The sequence below is a fragment of the Uloborus diversus genome, chromosome 6 (genome assembly GCF_026930045.1).
Source record: "Uloborus diversus isolate 005 chromosome 6, Udiv.v.3.1, whole genome shotgun sequence".
NCBI lineage: Eukaryota > Metazoa > Arthropoda > Arachnida > Araneae > Uloboridae > Uloborus > Uloborus diversus.
The window spans coordinates 139,029,977-139,051,282 of NC_072736.1; the positions used below are offsets into that span (position 1 = coordinate 139,029,977).

The 21,306-nt window shown below is 30.6% G+C and overlaps 1 protein-coding gene across 2 annotated transcripts in view; it reads right to left on the reverse strand.

Moving 5' to 3' along the window:
- Nucleotides 1–215: 215 nt before the first annotated feature.
- LOC129224083 (zinc finger Ran-binding domain-containing protein 2-like) overlaps nucleotides 216–21,306 on the reverse strand; it is a 28,568-nt gene continuing 7,477 nt past the window's right edge. The window contains exons 3-10 of one of the 2 annotated variants that reach the window (XR_008580675.1): nucleotides 18,587–18,692; nucleotides 18,291–18,373; nucleotides 17,189–17,265; nucleotides 14,678–14,785; nucleotides 11,038–11,306; nucleotides 2,223–2,315; nucleotides 462–579; nucleotides 216–388 (exon numbers count right to left, since the gene is read on the reverse strand). Coding sequence is in view for 1 of the 2 variants with exons in the window: in XM_054858483.1 (XP_054714458.1) it covers nucleotides 543–579; nucleotides 2,223–2,315; nucleotides 11,038–11,306; nucleotides 14,678–14,785; nucleotides 17,189–17,265; nucleotides 18,291–18,373; nucleotides 18,587–18,692 (773 nt within the window). In the remaining variant the exon portion in view is untranslated. Of the gene's footprint in view, nucleotides 580–2,222; nucleotides 2,316–11,037; nucleotides 11,307–14,677; nucleotides 14,786–17,188; nucleotides 17,266–18,290; nucleotides 18,374–18,586; nucleotides 18,693–21,306 lie in introns of both variants that reach the window. The other variant, XM_054858483.1, reaches the window with a different exon arrangement.

Genomic DNA, 21,306 nt, shown 5'->3' on the forward strand with positions numbered 1-21,306 from the left:
AAAACAATTTTTCTAGGTAATGGAAATTTGCTGGAAGTTAAATGTACTGAAAATTTTGATATGTGGAAGTTTAACTGCAAATCACACACACACAAAAAATGTAAACATGTTCCTTAGTTTTCATTTTTCCTTTTAATCAAAAAGTTAATTTTTTTGTGCCAATTTTTGTAAATAGGAAAACACAAACTATGAGAAAAAACAAAGAAAGTCACACTTTCAAAGTATAATTTATTGTATTGGAGTACATTTTAAAATTTTCAGCATGTAGAAAAACATGCATCAGGATGATATGAAGAAGCAAACTTGTGATGAAATTGTACATTTGTGTGTTCTAAATATAACTCTGTAATGGGCTACGGATTGGTAAGCAACGCTTTTAAATAGAATACTGAAAAGGAAGAGATTTTCAATTTTTTTAAGAGAGAGAAAAAAAAAGAAGTGATATAAAAAGAGGGACGCACATGCATTTTCAATAAAGAAGAGCACTTGATCTCTTGTCCACTGCTTAGAGCTTGAACTCTTGCTACTTGGTCCGAAGTTGACTACTTTTTTCGGCTAACTGGAGAAGATGAAGCTGACCTAGAAAAGATATAAAAATATAAGAATAAAGTTGTTTTTTCCCTATGAAATTATTGTTTGTAAATAAAAGCAAATTATTTAGTGACTAGAAAAATGGGAAATAATGGAAACAAATGTTTCAACCGGATCTCAAAAATTGCTTAATGTTAGTTGCAGTATGACATTTCATAGCGCCAAATGAACAAGAATTATAACGCATTTGCAACATTTTTGAAACATATTTTAGAGTTAAGCCAAGTTCTATTTGAATTTTCTTTGCATTAAGCAGGCCATTCATTAATTACGGTAAATACCAAAAGAAAAACTAGAAACCGCTTCCTCAAGACCTTGAAAAGCTCTTTACTCAAACTCTTAACAGCATAGTTTTTTTATCCACGAAAAATATACAAATGCTGCCAATTGCAAAAAGATAAATAAAATCACAAACACTTTTAGCTAAATTTGCAACTGAGTGGAATTGAAATTACATTAGTTCAGGTCTTGTAAAAAATGCTTTAAGAATGGTTTTCTGCAATTTGCTTCCATGCTGGTAAAAAATTTAAATTTAAACAAAATAATATAAAACAATACTGATATGCACTTAGGAGGTCATTGATAAATGAAATGAAAGCAAATTTTTCAACCCCTGTTAGGGGTGCAAAGAGATTGTGTATGACAACACATAGGTGCACAGAAAACATAAGAAAAACTGATAAAAATAACACTGATAATTTAAAATAGGTAGATGAGAGATGAAATTGAAAAATTGAGAGTAAAAAGAGGCAATTACAAGAAAATCGAATAATTCCAAAGTCCAGACTTGTAAAAAGGTTTGCAAAGGTGTTTTTTCTTGAGAACAAATGAATCAACTTTCAGGATAAGCAGAGAAAAGTTTTTAGATTTTTTTAGAAATGAACACCCCTGTAACAACATCTGAGTTAACTGAAAACTACTAGTTTCATTTACATTAAAACAACTGTGCAAGTTGAAACAGTTACAGCTTGAAGTTATATGTGAGTATTACAGGGTTGCCAACCTTGGGGAAACAATTTGAGGAGCATCTGTGGTGATTTTGAGGAGTATTTTGAAATATTGCGGAGCAGCTCAGTATTTTGTATAAAATTCAATAAAAAAAAAACTAAATCCACTTATGCAAAATTGTTTTTCCGGCTTTGATAATCATTTTCAGCACTAGTATAAAAATAAAAAAAAGAGCTTCAAAGACTATGTCATGCTTGAAAAAACATTCGGTGAGAAATGCAGAGCAAGATAACTTTTTTGCGGAGCTACGGAGTTTCGCTATTTTTGTGGAGAAGTTGGCAACCCATGTATTATTACATAATTAACTGTAGAAAAAAAAGCAGTCATCTTACAAACTAACTACTATACTGCATTCCTAAGCAAGATAGGTATCTCTCAATTTTTATCGTGTAAATGATCCTCATTAAAAAAAAGTTGATTTAAAACTAAACAACATATTAATCTAAATAAAAATAAATAATGGAATAATCAGTTGCTAGGTATAAATACTAAACCGGAGCAAAACAAATATGTAGAAAGAAGTTCATAGCCGAAAATTGACTTCTTGAGGCATGACTTTCTTTGCTTAGCAAGGCAATAGAGCACACTGAAGCTCATTCATACAAAATCGTACATAGCCCTACCTGTCTCTTGATCTTGACTTAGATGAAGGTGTAGAGGACCTGCTACTACTAGATTCTTTTTTACTTCTTTTCCTGTTCACTGGTGAGCCAGACCTGAAAATAATAAAAAGACACTATTTACATATAATTTTCCATCAAAAGATTAAGTTACAAATGTGATACTTACTACATTAATGAAAAAATTTGATGTCATCAAATAAATAAATACATAAAATCAATAAATGTTTATAAATAAAATAAATAAATTAGTGAAAATAAAACATGTACATCGCCATAAATAAATTAAAGGAAAATCCTATACATATTTTTTCAAAAAAATTATAAATGAATTATTAGTAAGAAAAACCAATGCTGAAAGAGGTCATTCTGAATGTAAACTCATCCAACCTTTGCTTTTGTTGGATGACTCTACATGCAGAAGCTCACATGTTTTTGCACTGAAAAAGTGGTTTCTTGAAACCAGGGTAGAGGAGTCAGAGGGAAAATGACAGATTCCGGTTCCAAAAATTTTAGTCTTCGACTCCTTTGCTCCAAAATCAAGTCAGACTCTGATTCCACCCTGCTGAAAAATAAACTACACAGACTCGTGAAATTTTAAGGCCTTCGACTTTTTTGCCCCAAAAGCAGTTGGACAACCATGCCCTGCTCGAAACACGTCTGCAATTTTTTCAAAACGTGTGATTGGGTTGGATTTTCACACTATTACTTTGTAGCACAAAGGTATTTCATACTTATACAAATGATTTCTTTCACATGAAAAATATGCAATAAACTTCATGAATTAAAAATACAATCCAAAATGTATTCAAAAACTTCGACTATGGAATGTATTTTTATGATTTCAAAAAATATTTTTTCATTGCATTATTTCAGGGTCGCTGCATACTCCAGAAACAAGAATATTTTTTAATTTTAAGATTATGCAAGTTTAACAACACTAGCCTTTCATGTCTAATAAACATTTTATAAATGCATGATAAGAAATTAAAAAGAAAAATTCTATAATTATTTCCCAGATGAATTAAATAACATCTTACAATAAAATGCACGATTTTCAGAATGGATATATAATATTGTTATAGGTAGTGCTGCAGTTCAAAAAAATATTTTGAGGCATGAACCTAGGAGCCTGGGGGGGGGGGACTCAGCAAAAGAAAAAGTAGTGTGGTACTAATTTATATTACATCTGCATTATTTTTACAATAAAGATCAAACATTTTAAGAGACAACATCTTCCTCTCCTCCCTCAACTACAGCACTATTTATTCGTTATGCAAAAGTTGTTTTTAATATTTCCTACTAAAACTGATACATATAATCAAGAATAAAGAACACTTGATAAAAATAAAATTAAACAAATTTACATTTTTTAAATTAATACTTTGCAGGGTAGCATGCACAAAATATGATAAGAGACATACAGTTGGCTCTCTGTTTAACAACTTTCAAGGGACCACAAAAAATTGTCCTTAAATAGAATGCTTTTAACACTATAGTGGACCATCTGGGACTGTGAAAAGCCTTCATTAAATAGAGAAAGTTGTTAAATAGAGCGTTGTTAAACAGAGAGCCAACTGTATATATGATGTCTAAATTAGCTTATGGAAATATATATTTTATTATACTTAATAAAAGTAAGAAATTGCTTTTTTCAGATGATACCTATGCTACTATAAAATGTATAATGATATTGTGTACCAGTTTGCAAATAAGATATTAACTACTCTTATCAAAACAAAATTTTTTTTATCAAAACACTGTACATATAGTGAATCTATGTACATACCTGCAAATTTCTTCAAGTGAAAAAAAGGAACATTGATGTTTGAAACACAAAAGAAACAGAAGACTTTTTAAATATGCCAGGAGATATTTTAAAAGACCATAACACTTTTTTAATCCAGTTATGTAGTAGCGAAAATCGAAAACTAAACTACAGCAAACAAAATTATAAGCGAAATTATGTACCTGCTAATGTCAGAAGCCAGTAAACAAGAAGTTAAAGAAGATTTTGCACTGAAGGTGCAGCTCAAAATAGCTAGGATTGCATTTTAAACAGGTTAAAAAAAAATAATTTTAATTATTAAAACTCCAATTGCATTGAATAAGGAGATGTAACAAAAAAGAAAAAAAAAACCTTCTTCACAAAGAGAACTGGATACAATTCTTAATTTATAAGCCAAAAGTATTTTCAAAACAAAGCTTTCTCTTAGCCATTCATGAAAAATAAATTTGTTACTTGTATGTATGATTTTATTTAGATTTATAGCTAGCAGTGGTGTAAATTTTTAATTCACAAAATTACAAATATTTTGAAATTCAATATGTATTCAATATTAAACCATACTGCTGTGCTAAGCGCAAAAGTGGTATCTGCAGTGGAGCTCAAAATGAGAAATTCATGATTAAAGTTTTGCAACACGTTTCTTTGATTTGTGACTTAATTAAATGTTCAACTCGCGGTAGTTGTTTGGCAAATAACTTATCTAACCTACATAAGAGCGCATTTTTATAAAAGTCTTAATTTAAAATTAATGAATGCAGTTACGACAAATTTTCTCTTCAAAACCTTTTCATATGCTAGGTTAATTTCACAGTAAGTGACTATTACTTAAGCATTTTTAGGGGTATCTGCACAGATACGATAAAAATAGCTTAGTAAAATGCGCTTAATGTATCTTTAAATGCTTATGCTCTGCTTTACTTGGACTTAGCTTCTGTTTTATTTTGTTAATACAAATCTAACAGATTCAACCTTCTGAAAAATACCATTTTTCAAAATTTTGGACATTTAAAAACGTAAACCATAATACTTTTCTGTTTTTTATATTCAAAGAATGTGTTGATGTTATCATTTATAATGTTTCATTTTCTAGATTCATTTTTACTCAGCATGAAGATGATTTTGACAGGAGACGATACTTAAATAAAAATATAATTGGCCGTAGAATGAAATGCGTTTTTTTTTAAAATAATTTCATGAAAGAATTAGATTAGAATATTTTGAATGCATTTCATTTTTTAAAATTAGCTTTTTAAACAAAAATTTGAATGGAAAAAGCTGAACATTTACTTGAACATTCATCCAAAGTAGTATTAGTTTTTATTTTCGACCTATATCAACTATTTAACGATAAATTAATTTTTGTTTTCTGTTACAATTAACTGCTACATTATTAAATATGCTGCTTTACTAAGGTATAAAAGTCCTATCTCCAAATTACTAAGCAAAAAAGTGGTAACTGCACTGATACCACTTTAAAGGCTTAGTATTTGTTACTTACGTTCAAATTGCCTTAGCAAAGTAAGCAAATTTGCAGTTACGACATTTTTCTTAAAGCTTTTTTTAATATTTCGCATTCACAAATCGCCAAAGAACTTGAGATTTAGGTAAATTAAATCAGTAACGACCACCTAGTGACAATAACTCAATTTTGATAAAATGTGCAGATATCACATCTGTGCTTAGCAAGGCAGCATACTGATTTTTTTTTTTATTTAAGTTTAGTGACATTAAACTGGTGTTCAGTATTTTTCAATTTACTTCTATCTATTTAAAAAAAAAGTCAAATTAATGTAAAAAGGAGGGATCAGCTCTTGTGAGATTAACACACTTTGAATGCAAAAAATGCAAACTTTTGTTAAGAATTTAAAAAACAAAAGATTGCACGTTTGAGCACACATAAGCTCAACAGAAATAGGAGAAGAAAAAACCCCTTCTTAAGCAAGTATCGCTCTTTATCATTCTAAATATGAGGCAGTGAGAAGCAAAGGGATGTAATGGGACATTTTTAAGTTTTGAGTTAAATGCATTTAAAGATAACATCCTCGGTAGGCTTTCATTGAAATTTTTTTTCTAAATCATGCTACATAGCAGCAACTACCAGGGCTACTAGTACCATCTCTTGCCCTAAGACAGAGGAGAAGTTCACCTACCATGTGTGTATTGATTATCACCAAATTTTTAATTTTGCCACTTGCATCCCTTTGATTCTCACTGCCTCATATAAGCTATTCATTAAAAGTAGCTACAAGGGGTAACACTCTACAAATCTTAATGGATGTTTAAAGCATCAGCAAGTTCAAAAGCTTGGGGGGGAGGGGGAAGCTGATATCAGGAGTAATTAGTTACATTGACAAATTTTGCTTCAATCATTATTACCTCTGAAAAAAGCAAATTCTTTTGGAAATGGTCTAAAATAGAAACAACAAATTCACTGGAAAATTTTAAAAACAGTATAACAGGGTGCTACTCTACAGCAAACATACAACATGCTCTTATTCAAGAAATTAATACAATAATTGACATAAATAAGATAGCAATAGTGAAGATACCCAACCTCCAAAGTTGGATTTTGTGATCTTTTTTCTTTCAACAAATGTAATGTTATAACACTACTATATTAGTTTTCTAACCTCCTATATCATTTCTCCCAATAAAAAAAACTCACTAATTAATGAGCTGTGGTATGATGGCACTGATACCAGAAATCACAGTACAAAAAAGTTTTAATGTTCCCCAGTAAACTTCCATTTTTGACATTTGAGGTTTGGTACCTTCACTATCGATTTAATTCCTGCTTTTTCTTGGGGGGGGGGGGGGCTTTAGATCATTGTTGCTATTCCAATCTATCTTCATGATTCCAAAATTAAAGAAACAATAATTAGAATAATGGCATATTTCATACTCAAAAATTAAAAGTAATGATAATAATAAGAACATTTTTATGCATTGCAAAAAAGTCTTCATGAATTGACAAAGACGTTTTGTAAAACAAATCAATTCCTTCAGTTGAATGCACACATAAATGATAACACTAAACAGCTTTAACAGATTCACTAATTTAAGTTCTTACTTTGTCTAAAATTACTACAATAGTACTTTTTAAAACTTTCACATTAATTGCGAAGTCAAAAATTTTGAAAATAGAAATATGGGACTTCTGAAATAATATTTTTTTTTACACTTAAATGTACTCTTTTATGCAGTGTTCACTTGTTTGGGTGGATCTTGTTAGGTAATCCAGATCAAAAATGTTGAAATATTTGTCTTATTTAAATTTTATTTATGCATCATTCAGAGCCTGATTGCTGGAATAGGCTAACTAGGCCATACAGTGGTGGACATAATTATAAACTCAAAAAAATATTTTTTTTGGTTTAATCATAGCTTAACTTAATTTAACTTTTTTTCACTAAAGTAAAGATGAATGGTTAAAAGAAAAGTTCTAAAACTAGTACAACTCATCAGTTAAATTAAAAAGTTAATGAAGTTAGAGAATATGAAAAATTAATATTATTACGTAATTTTATCATTACGTGAAACCTGGACAAAAGTATAAACTCAAAAGTAAAAAATTCAGGATTACAAAAAAATTTTCTTCGAAAACATTGATTTAAAGCTATCAAACGAATAAATGTTGCCATCAGTGATTGCTAAATATTTTGTTTTTGAAAATTAATGAGAAACATTTAAATGCACTGCTGGACAAAATTATAAACTCAAGACCTTTTTTCATTTTTTCAATCATAACTTCACCCAGTTTAATTTAATTTTTTATTTAATGAAACAAATAATGCAATTTAAATGCTCAACTTTAATATATAAATAAACTTTACGGGCTCTTGTGTAGTATATTCCAAGTTTTGGATTTTCTCATCATTAACTTTTTTTCTGAAGAATAAAATAAAAACATTCTTGTCATTAGCTACTGCTTATTTTCTTTATCATTATGTCAAACGAAAAAAATGCCACTGAAAAAAAAGTAATAAAAAACATTTATTTTCATTTCAGACAATATTTTATCATCAGATTAATTTTTCTTTATTATTCAAGTGAAACTTTTTATCGTCTGGTTTTCATGTTCAGAACGATTTGAGCTTTTTTAAGTGCAAGTTTTCATTCTGTCGAGTTGTTAAGTTCTTCGTGCTTTGGTATTCATTGAGTTTTGAAATGCCTCAAGGTTTAAAACTTACAGAGCAACAAGTAGGAAAAATTGTGGCCTACAGAGATGCCGGTAAAACCCAGCGCCAAGGATCCCCCAAGTTATGGAAAAAGAAAAAGGACAGGGAGGTATTTGAAACTAACTGAGAGAGATCGAAGATATATTTTACGCACAGCATCAAACACTGGAGCTTCTTCCAGCAAAATTGTGAAGACTTTAAAACTCAAGGTGAGCTCTAGGACAGTTAGAAGAGTTCTACAACAAGCTCAGAATATGAAGTGGAGAAAAATGAAAACAGAGCCAAAACTGGAGGTTCAGCATATTGCTGAAAGACTACAGTTTGCACAGAGACATATGTCTTGGAAAAAATGTGGAATACAGTTGTTTGGTCCGATGAAAAAAAATTCAACTTGGATGGTCCAGATGGCTTAAGATACTATTGGCATGACATTAGAAAAAAAGAACAACACATATTTAGCCGAAACTTTGGTGGAGGTTCTGTAATGGTTTGGGCTGGTTTCTCTCAGCATGGTAAAGCAGGATTGGCGTTTCTTAATGGAAGACAGAACGCTGAAGATTATCAATTAATCCTGGAAGATCATCTCTTACCTTTTGCTCATCTAATTCCTGGAGGTAACTGGTTATTTCAGCAAGATAACGCGAGTGTACACACAGCGAAAAGTACAAAAGAGTGGTTCAAGCGCTGGGGTATCAAAGTTATCAAATGGCCAGCTCGTAGTCCGGATCTTAATCCGATTGAAAATCTTTGGGGGACCATGGTTCGCAAAGTTTATCATGATGGGCACCAGTACCAAACCACAGAGGAATTAAAAAGGGCAATACTTTCAGCATGGAACCATATGCCACAGCAGCTGTTGGAAACTCTTGTGAAATCTATGCCCAGCCGCATATTCGAAGTAATTCAGAAAAATGGTGGCCCAACTCGTTTTTAAAAGTTAGTAGTTTATACGAATGGCTAGATTTAATGCAGTGTTAATTTTTAAAACATTTCAAATATTGGTTTTTTTTTTTTCAATTTATCCATGTTAATAGCAAAATTACATTTTCATAAATCTATGCTTTGGTTTTTTTTACAATAATTGCAAATGTAACTTAATTAAACTTAAAAAATTTAAATTTTGTCAGCTTATAATTGTGTTTATGCAGTATCGTAAGTTTGTCATTTTTTAATTCAGCATTTGTTCATTTTTGGATATTAAATGATTAAGTAGTTGAATAAAATTCTACCAAACTTCAGAGTTTCTTACTTTTGAGTTGATACTTTTGTCCAGGTTTCATGCGTTATTAAGTTTTCAAAGTTGAGAATTTTTTTAATTAAATTATTTATTTTATATTTTTTATGAGTTATACTGAACTTAGGACTATTTAGTCAGTTATTTATCTTTACTGGAACAAAAACTTTTTTAACTGAGTGAAATGAAAAAAAAAATGAGTTTATAATTTTGTCCAGCGGTGCATTTATATGTTTCTCATTAATTTCCAAAAACAAAACTGTTAGCAATCACTGATGGCAATATTTATTCATTCTATGGCATTAAATTAACATTTTCGAACGAAACTTTCTCGTAATCCTGGATTTTTTGCCTTTGAGTTTATACTTTTGTCCAGGTTTCACGTAATGATAAAATATGAAATTAGCAAATTTTCTAATTTCATGAACTTTTTAACTTAATTGATAAGATTTACTAATTTTAGAACTATTTCTTCAACTATTCATCTTAACTTCAATGAAAATAATTTAAACTGAGTCATGCTATAATTGAAACAAAAGAGAAAAAAATTGAGTCTATAATTTTGTCCACCACTGTAGCTTAGAATCTCCGAGTTTTAGGAGCCCCCAAATGACTAAAATTGTTTGAGTTCTAGTCTATTATTTGAGACAAAGGAATAAAAATACGATTTTCCAACTTACTTAATTCCAACTTATTTTACTTCCTTAAGGTGTGGGATGCTTTGCACCCCAACAAATATTCTATGTGAGTGGTTGTTCTGTGCCACAACCCTGAAGACTGCACTCCTGGTTCCCCGGGAATGCTTGTGCAAGATTTGACCACAGAAGGCCCTGAAAAGGTGTTTGACCTAGTACCTCATTAATAGCTTAATTGGGCTCTAGTTTCATTGATTCAGAAATCTCTCTCAGTTATACATCTAACTTTTAAAAATTTTTGAATGCAATTTATGTAAATTTGTTTTTATTTTATTTGATTTCTTTTGACTGCACTTTCATCCTCATTTGCACGTTTCTTTTTTTTTTTTTTTTTTTTTTGTATAGCACCTGATGATTGCCCAAACAATTTCTTAGTATAACCGAGGGGTGATAATGGACTCAAGGAAATTTTTTTAAAGACAGTGTGAAATTTTTGGAAACTGTGAGAAAACTAGACCCCCCACCATAAACTCTTCAAATATGCATTCAAAAATGATTGAAAAAAAAAAGATCTCAAAGTTTTTTTTTTTTAATAATGTTTCAGTTTTATCATGTCTTGTCAGCCCAAAATTTCTGAAATTTTTGGATAAAACACTCCTGGTGTAACCAGTAAATTTCTTTTAATATTTTTAATTTTTAAAAAGATCAGTTTCAAAATCATTAAAAATCACAAAAAAAAGCAAAAAGTATATGAATATTGCATTGTCACATATTTCCACATTTTTCTCATTTTCAAGCCATCCTCAAATTATTTAGGATAAGAATATAACATGGGGGATAGAAACATATGAAAAGACATTCACATTAAAGTTCATAAAACTAAGTACAAAATTTATATCATCAAACTGACACAAAAAAACACAACAAGAAAGCAGAAAAATAGCGATATTGACCTTTGAACCATTACCACCCTCCCTTTTACCTGGACCTGGAGTAATGTCTTTTATTTTTTGACTTTGACTTTTCTGATTCAGAACTAGAATGAGAAGACTTTGAAGAACGAGATGAACTGCTAGATGACCTAGACCTAGAGCGTGAGCTTTCAGTTCTTGAAGACGCAGAAGAATGTGATCTAGAAGGTGACTGTTTATTCTTCTTTGTAGAATTTTCTTCATCATCATCATCTCCCCATCCTGTAAGATCATATTTAGATAGATCGCCATCTTCGTCATCATCTTCCTCATCGTCTTCCTTGACAAAAGAAACAAAATCAACTTTTAATACAGAGCAGATATAAATATTTAAAATATTTTTCAAGGGATTTTAGGATTAAATCCTAAACCTTAATTTTTACAATTTTTAAGTAAAAAAATTTAATCAGAGAGCTTCAAAAGGAAAAAAGACATGCAACAAATTGAGCATAAAAAGATTTTAGTATTTTTCTGTCCTTTTTAAGACAAGTCATAGAAAGTGTAGACGTGACGTTCATTATTAACTTGAGTGATTTCTTGCGCATGTTTAATAGTTGCTTTACTATAGCAAAGAGCAACCTGAGTTTTATAATAAATTGTGTTTTTCTGTAAAACAAGAGAAATTAGAGCACGGCAGAAATTGAGAATGTGAAGGCCCCAGCTCAACAAACAAAAATATTAAGGTTTTTAACTGCGAAACTTATGTGAACTGGCACAATCTTTAGCAAAACTAAGCCATTGTTTTTGAGATTACACAGGTGAAGCAAGATTTTCAGTCTTTACCCACTTCTGCAGTTCATAACATGAGTATTTTCACTAGCACAATCTGAATCCCAACCTCCCTTCTTTCTCTTGCATACATGAAAAAGGAATAAGAAAAGTTTGTCTCATATGATGAATATGAAAAGATGAAGTTGGTGGACTTATGTAGGTTAGATTTTAGATGCATATATCACAATGAAGTCTTCTGTAAGGTTGTCTTGCGTATTCATATTTGCAAGTTTCTGTCTGCACACATTAGAAACTAGTATGTTGTGGCCATCACGAAACTTTCTTCTATATTTTTCCTTTTTCTGATCCCTCCCCATGCTTGACGACGAAGCAATATTCCTAACAAAAACAAAATTACACATGCAAAAACTTGATGACCATCCCAATGTCTGAATTATTGTAAAAACAAAACAAAGAGCGAAAATTGAAAGTTACTTTAAAAGCTTAACTTGAATTAATTACAAATATTTTATTTATTAACAAACATAAGATGGCAACAGTTAAAAATTTTAAATCATTGAAATAATATTTCCTATCATTTCCATACAATTAAAATCACGAGAAATACGCAGACGACAATCTATTACGATTTATCTTTCTTATTGTTGCATTAATAAAAATATTTTTTATTCGCAAAAAAAAAAAAAAAAAAAAATCAACACCTCTTGGAGTGATTGGCGTCAAAATCGAACCAAAGCCTGTTTACATATGGATTCACATATATTCCAAATTTCAACCAGAACGTAGCATTACTTCTTGAGATAGAGTACTCAAAATGGAAAAAAAGAACGGGTGATTGCGCTACCCCCCTTTTTAGCTGTTGACACAAAAATAAAATCAGTTCTTATACCCACTAAGGGTTACTTGCCGATAAATTTTTCTTTCATTCCGTTCATTATTTCTTGAGATACAGCAGTCACAATTGACGACAAAAAACGTTCTATAGCTCAACCCTCGTTTGAGTTATTGACACCAAAATTGAATCAGCACCTGTTCCTGTTAATACCAACATATGGACCAAATTTTGTTTGATTCCGCCAGTTACTTCCTGAGGAATAGCAAGCACGCGTAACTCGAAAAACGTCCCATTGCTCCACCCCCCTTGGAGGAATTCGCGCCAAAAACCAATGGGCACAAGTTCACATACGGGCACATATGTGTACCAAATTTCGTTCGATTTCATGCGGTAGTTTTTGCTGTAGAGCGGCCACAAAAAACTGGTCACACACAGACGTGACACACATACATACACACACACATACATACATACACACACACACACAGACAGACAGACATTTTCCAAAAATGGTCGAAATGGACTCAGCACACCTCAAAACGTTCGAATCCGTCAAAATTCGAAATTCGAAAATTTGCACGAATCCAATACTTTCTTCTATATATTAGATATAGAAGAAAGTAAAAATGCACAGTCAATTGTTAAAATATTCAATAGCATCAGGTAATTCAGCTTCTGTTTCTGCCTTAATTTAACAATTGAAAAATTCATTGTAACCTTTATGCTTGTTTCATTACAATTTAAGGATAGTCTGACCTTTATTTAATTAAAAATAAGGGATTAATAAAGTTGTACAAAATGTTTCTAACAGGTAATAAATGGAATTTTTCAAATAATAGCTATTGATGTTTGATCAAGAAAATTCCATTATCATGGAGTTGGTAGATACTGAAATAAACCAAATGGGAATCAATTTTTCATTAATTTATATTGTTTAATATTTTAACCCAGTGAATTTATAAATGTTTGTTTTGATGCAAAGAAAGGAAAGTGTTTCATTTCCTCTAATGATTAATCCAACATCTAGTGAAAGACAACTGAAGATTTGAAACCTTAAACTTAAATTCTAGGAAGCTACAACAACGGTTAGTTAAAAATTTAATTATAACACAAGTCAATTAGCTCTAATACAAAAAATTACCCCCATTTCAAAAATGGCCCTTTGGCCAAAAAGTTAAGGCTCCTGATCTAGATTGATGATTGGAAATGAGGGTTGGTAGACATTCTTCTTCTTCTAAATTTAAAAAGATCATTGTTTTAAAGATATTTTAATCGACTAACTAGAACGTTCGGAAAAGAAAATACGAGTTTTGCAGAATCCTTGATTAAGCTCTATGGAACTCTGAGGTTCCAAGGAACACAATTTAAGAAACACTGACTAAAGGTAGTTAAACAGAACAAGAAAAAGGTTTCAGCCACTTTTAACCAGTGTTTAAATATTGTAGAGTGCAGGCATTTTCCTAGCATCTTGAGCAAAACAAGCATTTCTGAATAATGTTTCCCTTTTTGATGAAAGATAATGAGGATAAAAACTGCTTTTCCACAGAAAAACTAATAAATTTTAGATGTAGACAAAACCAGCTTATGGCACTGAGATTTGAATTTCTAGAACTTGCTTGTGATATTTGATTTTTTAGCCTCTTTCAGGGTTGCCAACTGCTCCTCAAAAATGGCGAAACTCCGCAGCTCCGCAAAGAAGTTCTTTTGCTCCGCATTTTCCGGGCAAACGCATTCAAGCTCAAATTTTGCCATTTTATCATAACAAACATGTTGATATGGGAAATTAAAGATGCTTATACTCAAAGATTGAAATAGTGTTTAAAGCTCTTTTATTAATTTAAAGATAATTATTTTTATACTTGTACTTAAAATGATTATTAAAGCTCTAAAACAATTTTAGATAAGTGGTTTTAGTTATTTTTATACAAAATAACGAATTGCTCCCCAAAATTTTAAATTGCTCCTCAAAATCGGCACAGATGCTCCACAAAATGTTCCTTGAAGGTTGGCAACCCTGCTCTTTAAATCAAGCATGGTCACACAATTTTCAGAAATTTATGAAAAATCAAGATAAAAATTCTTACTTCATCACCAACACTGGGAAGTACTTTTGGTTTTTCTTCTTTTATGATGGGAACACTTTTTATTGGCTTTTCGTCATTTCCCCTATATTTCTTTTTCTTCCTTCCAAACTTTAAAAAAAAAAAGTAAATGAGTTAAATTAAATTTTGAAATATAAGTTAAAAAGTATAGTACAAAAAAATTACTGTTTTAAATGTACAATAGTTAAGACATGATTGCATTTGAGATGATTAAATGCTATATGACAAAGATTATATATCATTTAATTCATGAAAACAATATGTATATTAAATAATCATTCAAAAGCAATACTGACTAAATTTGGTAACTTTTCTAATATTTCCATGAGACAGCTTTAGAAGTGCTGTACAACACACAATTTGAGAATCCAAAATAAAACTCTCAGCCCGTCTATTTTGAACAACAGGATCGTAGCAATTGCAACAAAATAGCCTAGTTATACAATTACGGGAAAAACCATTTTTTAAGAAGCAGAAGGCAGACAGCTATTGAGCTTGAAGATAGAATGCTGACCCATCTAGCTTTGAGAGTTGCACAAGTTGCTCTTTGGGGGGAATGGATTTGATTTTCCTTTTAAGAGAAAGGAAATTATCAGCTTACAATATAAAGAATTTCATTCAAGAAAATTTACAAGATTATGCAAGATTAAAGGGGGAAAAAGTTCTAAAAGTGGGAAAACTTAACATTACTCTCATATGAAAAAGTTTTGACAGATTGATTACAAATTTCGATAAGAGTATTTTTTAACCATTACCTGATTATGTAAGGACTGCTGTACTCAAATAAATACATCTAAAACCAAATTAAAATGATTTTACCATGTAGACTTTATTATTTCACAAAATGAACTTAACTGGACATTTCCACAAAATATTTAGTGGATCAGATGAAATCATTTCATCAAGAGCTATATTTGACCAAATAGCTTAACTTGAAGGTTTAAAGTAGCAGGCACACATTAAATAACAAAAATTACAATATAAATAGTAACAATAAGAGTAGTAAACAAGAAACAAATAGTTTTTAATTGACATTTCAGACAGATTTATAACTTGAAGCGGTTCAATGATACAATTCCGTATTTGGAATTGTATCATTGTTGATTGGAAAATTGTATTTAAAATTGAAAATAGAATTTAAAAAAAAAAAAAAATGCACGCATGATATTAAAATCTAGATAAAATGTAATTTAACATTTCAATACTTTCAGCAAAATTCTATTTTGTTTCTCACTGAGGATTGACTGAAATTCATTCAGTTCAGTTTCATTAGATATATATTTACCAACATTCCATTCAATGAACTTCTATTCACAGTAATAAATGGAATTTTTCACAAATAATACACAATGATACTTGAAAAGAAATTATCATTGGTTAAGAAAATTTCACTGTCATGGAAGTGGGCAGAAACATTGCTTTGAATGTGCCTATGTGAATATACGTATCTATTCTTTTGAGTTGTTAAAAAGACATTGAATATTTGAAATGGGTGAGGTGCACACACCAGAAATTTACCCTCACTTAAATGTGCCATTTTTTGTATTAGCTGATGTAAATGCTTTTAAAGTAGCACCCCTCATTTAAACATTTTATTCTAACAAAAAGCAATTGAATACAGAAATAAAATCAAATTTTATTTATATACAGTGAAATCCAGTTATAACGAATACCAATACGATGAAGTTTCCATTACAATGAAATTAAATTTCAGTCCCGATTTACTTTCTAGTACGCTGTTTGGAATTAAAAGGAAATTTCCGTTACAATGAACAAAATTTACGGTCTTTTGAAGTTCGTTGTAATGGGATTTTACTGTAGTTTCACAAGAAATGTGTTTCAAACCCTTCCTGAAGCAAAAGTCTGGTTACGGCCTTGACATCTATGGTTACAGCCTGATGATCTACCCCAGGTAAACTGAGTTTTCAGCACTTTTAACCAGGTTTTCAGCACTTTAAGTTCAAATCGTATTTTCACCAACAAAATCTTGATACAATTGTATTTGCTCTTCACCATTCTTTGGTCTCTTCGGGATGAAAATGTCAAAAAGTTCATGCAGTTATGAATCAAATTATAGATTTCGGAACAATTTTACGAGTAAAAACCCATGGGGTGAATTTCTACCCGGTTTTTGTAGTTTACAGGTTTAAAAAATAGGTTCATAGTTCTAGGGTTAAATATGTTTTTTAAAATAATTTTCTGCTTAAAATATAAGGAACTCATTTTTCTTCTGGATGGACGCCCACTTAGTTCATTAATGGGTCCTTGGGACTCAAGTTATTGATAATTGAGAGCAAACGCTAACCTTTGATCAAGTGAAAATAGTTGTATCAGACTTTACAAGATTGTTAAAAGTTTAGATGAAACATATTACATAACAAACAATAAAAGATTTAAAAACCATTCAAAAAATTAAAACCTTAGAAATTTTGTTCTTTACAATTTAAATTTAAGAATTTCAAAAAAATAAAGTTTACCAGTTAACTATAATACCTCATCATACTCTCCATCAGATTCATCCCTTTCAATATATTCTACATTTTCTCTTTCATTATAACCTCCACCAAGACCTAATTAATTATAAACATGAATACTGTCAAAATGCAGCAAAAGTCAATAAAAAATAAGCATAAAATAATAAGTTAAATGCATGAAAACAACGAAGTTAAAGCAATTGATAATTAACTAAATATCCTCATTTCTTTAAGCAAAATGAAAAATAAAAGTCCTTGTGCAAAAATCAAATGCAAAGCAAAGATGATATGAATGAAGGAAACATAAATTGCATAAGAGAAAGACTTCCTTGCCCTCTTTTTTTAGCTAATTATTCCTCAGGTTCTTTAGAACAAGAATCTTTCAGAAGAAATGTTACACTAATTTTTTGAACAAACTATGAGAAATAACTTGCCTGGCACCTAAAATTATTTCCTAGCTCCTAAGGTTTTACAATTTCTATCGACTTTTGCCTATGAAGCATTTAAGAGAGATACATGGAATTCCCTTCAGAGTTCAAATACAATATAAAAAATGTAAAATGACTCCTCCTTCCTTTTTTAACTGCTCTTAACCCATTAGCATGCAGAGTCATAAGTTTTACTTCACTTTAGTAAGAAAAAAAATTTTTGCTCCCAATGTTTCTATTTTGCAAATCCTGCCTAAAGTACATTTATTCTTACAACACAATTAGATTGGAATGTCATTTAATAGATAGCTTAATGTTGATGACATAAACACAATTTAAAAGAATTTTAATAAATATTATGCTTTAAATTTTAATGGATATGAATGAGTTAGTGAAAATTAAAGTGCTCATTAACCATCATTAGTACTTTTACTGTGCTCTAAAAAATGCTTAAAAGTGTTGTCCAAATTTGGTATAGTAAGAGTTTAGATCAAACTATCAGCTCAGTGAATGTAAAAAAAGACTCAAATTACAAATGACAAACTTCAAAAGGTTAATGATAAAATACTCATTTTATGTATCTCAAAAGAAAGTAACAGCCAGTTATGCAGCTTGCACAAAACACTATTCAAAATGGTAGTTCATTATGATTGAAAATGCATTTATAGTTCTCTTTAAGGTATCAATACTAACCTGTTCTTTCTTCAACTTCACCAAATTTAGGAGCATTACACATATTACACTGTTGCCTTCGAGCCCAATTTACATTGCCACATCTTATATGGAAAACAAAATTATTAATTTCTACACAGCCAAAGTACCTTTAGTAACACAATTTTTTAAAGTTTTTTGCTTAAGTAATAAATTATTTCTTTACAACAAAGCAAACATGCAGCATGAAATCAACACATTTGCAATCTTAGCATTTTGATGAACAAGGAAAAAGTTTGATTGCATTAAGTAAAATCCAAGTTGTTTGCAAAATATACCTGCCACACTGCCAGTCATCTGCACTGAACAGCCCACGGCTTTTTTCTGCAGCAGCTTTACCAATCTCATGGCCTAGTTTTTTACGCTGAGGTATAGCTGTTTTTTCTAGGAAGGAACAAAATATCTTTTAAAATGTAGTACATTTTTGTTAGCTGTTTTTCAATATGTTTGAGAATAACACACTAATATTATAATTGTTCAAGACTATACAAGAAAGCGTAATGCTTAATCTGTAACCTTGAATAAAGGAGAGTAAGAAGAGATATGCTTTTTTGTTTAAATATTTTTTTATGTTCAGTATTAGACATGAAAACCAACTTCGATAACACAAACTGTAAGATAATTTAATTTCCCTGTACACCAAGATATTATTTGCTACTTTTCTCACTAGAATTACATAGGAATTTCATCAAATAAAAATGTTTAAGTTAAAATTTTAATATATTTTTATTTAATGTGTTTGCATACATAATGTAAAGACACCAGGAGTAGTCAGTGTTTCAGTAGTGGCCACATCAAGGTTTATATTTTTAAAAAAATAGGATTCCAGGTTTTTCAATGGATTCAAACATGCAGGAGGCATTCTCAATGGATTCAAACGTGCCGCCTCCTGCACATTGATGCACTTTTGAATCCATTTGGAGACCTAGAAGCCTATTTTTTAAATATAAACCTTGATGTGGCCACTGCCTAAGCACTCACTGGTCACTACTGGTGTTTTACCTTATATGTATGCACATATGTATGTAAATGATTCAACCAAAAAAAGTTTTAACAATTTAGAAAAATCAAATTCTACTCAAAATTACCATTGAATGACAAACTGACTGATTTGATAATTTTTAGCGTTCTAAACAACAACAACAACAAAAAAAAAAAGGAAATCGAAAAGCTAATTTTTTATTGTAAACGTTTTGTGTATATTTCTGTTGAAAAGAAAAACAATATTGATTGCATATTCTTTTGAAAACCTAACAAGTACATTTCAATATGTCAAAAAGGAATTTTTCCAGAAAAAAAAAGAACGCAAGGGAAAAAAATTTCGTTGCTTCAAAATTTCCAGAAATTTACATTTCCAAACTGGATAAAAATGTTCAAATGTACTTGGCAAAAGAATGAGTGTCAAATATGGGCCCTCATATGGGGGGGGGGAGTGGGGGCTCAAGCTCCACCTTAAAAATTTGAAGTTCCTTGCTTTTAGTAATTTTTTCCTTGCAAAAATGTAAAATCATTTTTTTCCAGCCATCAATGAATAAGTTATTAAAAATTTCAAATTTTAAAAACTTTAATCAATTGAAGTTCCTTGCTTTTAGAACTTTTTTTATTGCAAAAATGCAAAATCATTTTTTCTCCACCCATCAATGAATAAATTATTTTAAAATGTCAAATTTTAATAACACTAATCTGTACTGAAATCGGTTTCTGTAAGGAAAATATCTTGCTAAACCACGGGGAAAAAATCTGAGCCCTGCCCCCCTGAAAATTTTTCAAATGGGCACCCATGGTGTCAAGTCCAGAATTGAAATAAAGAAATTGAAAGAATTGAAAACACTTGTCAACAGAAAGTTAACAATCGTTTACTAAGCGATAGAATCGCATCAAGGGCGTAGCTAAGGGGGTTTTTTGGGGACAACCCCCCCCCCCCCGAAACGTTAGTCTCAAAAAAAAAGGGAAAAAGAAGAGAGAAAAGAAAGAAAAAATCAAAACGACTTTTTTCTGAGTAAAAAAGGTCAAAAATTCACTTTGCTCCCCCCCCCCCCCAATGCCATTGAAAATCTGCTCCATGTGTGACCCTCAAGCATAAAGACGCCTCCCTTTGCTGCGACAATTTTTTGATAATTGAGTGAAATTTGACACTTTGCTTTAGAAATGAGATTGATTTATTAAATCCACGCATATGCAGCCTTTCTTTGTCATAGATTCTGCAAATTGTTAAATATATTTAATTTTATGAGCCGCGCAGTGGGAATATTGCATACAGTCGAATCTATATACATTGAATTTCACATTAAAGAAAAAAAATCGAGATAAAGAGATTTTGAGATACGGGGGCTTTAAGAAACTTTTTATAGAAGTTTGAAATATGATGGTGAAAATTTGAAATCGATACTAAAGACAATATGGGCTCTTGATTAAAATTCCTATTTATTAGTTTTGTTAGGTATTTATTCTATTATTACATTATTAAGTGCTTTATTGCGAGTTTAAGGAATCATTTTGACAGTAAAAGAAACTTTAAGCATGACTTTTTTAGGAAAGTCTTTTATTGCTTTTTGGTCCCTGATTTTTTTTTCTTTTTTTTTGATTCATTATTTATCTTCTTTAGGTTAGCAATTGTTGCAAATCTAACTTGGCCAGTATTCTACGATTTTCCTTTTTTCATCACTTGAAAAAAACTTATACTTTCTTTTCACTCCAATCATTTCGTTTTCTAAGGAATCACAATTTTAAGAAAGAGAGCAACCAAAGAACAGTACTAATCCAGATAACAGAGCGAAATGGCTTTTAACTTGAATGACCTTTAACCATGAACTTGAAATGTTCATTTTTTTTACATGTCAAACCTGTGAATTTCACCCCTTTACTCTTCTGCCAAGAAAGTGCGCGAAATGACTGTCCTTTGGTTAATCTTCCTGGAAAGCCTATTCGTGGAATGCATTTCTCCCTTTTTTCCATGTCTCCTCAGCTCTTGAAGACAATTTCTCTGTTTCTGAGTTGA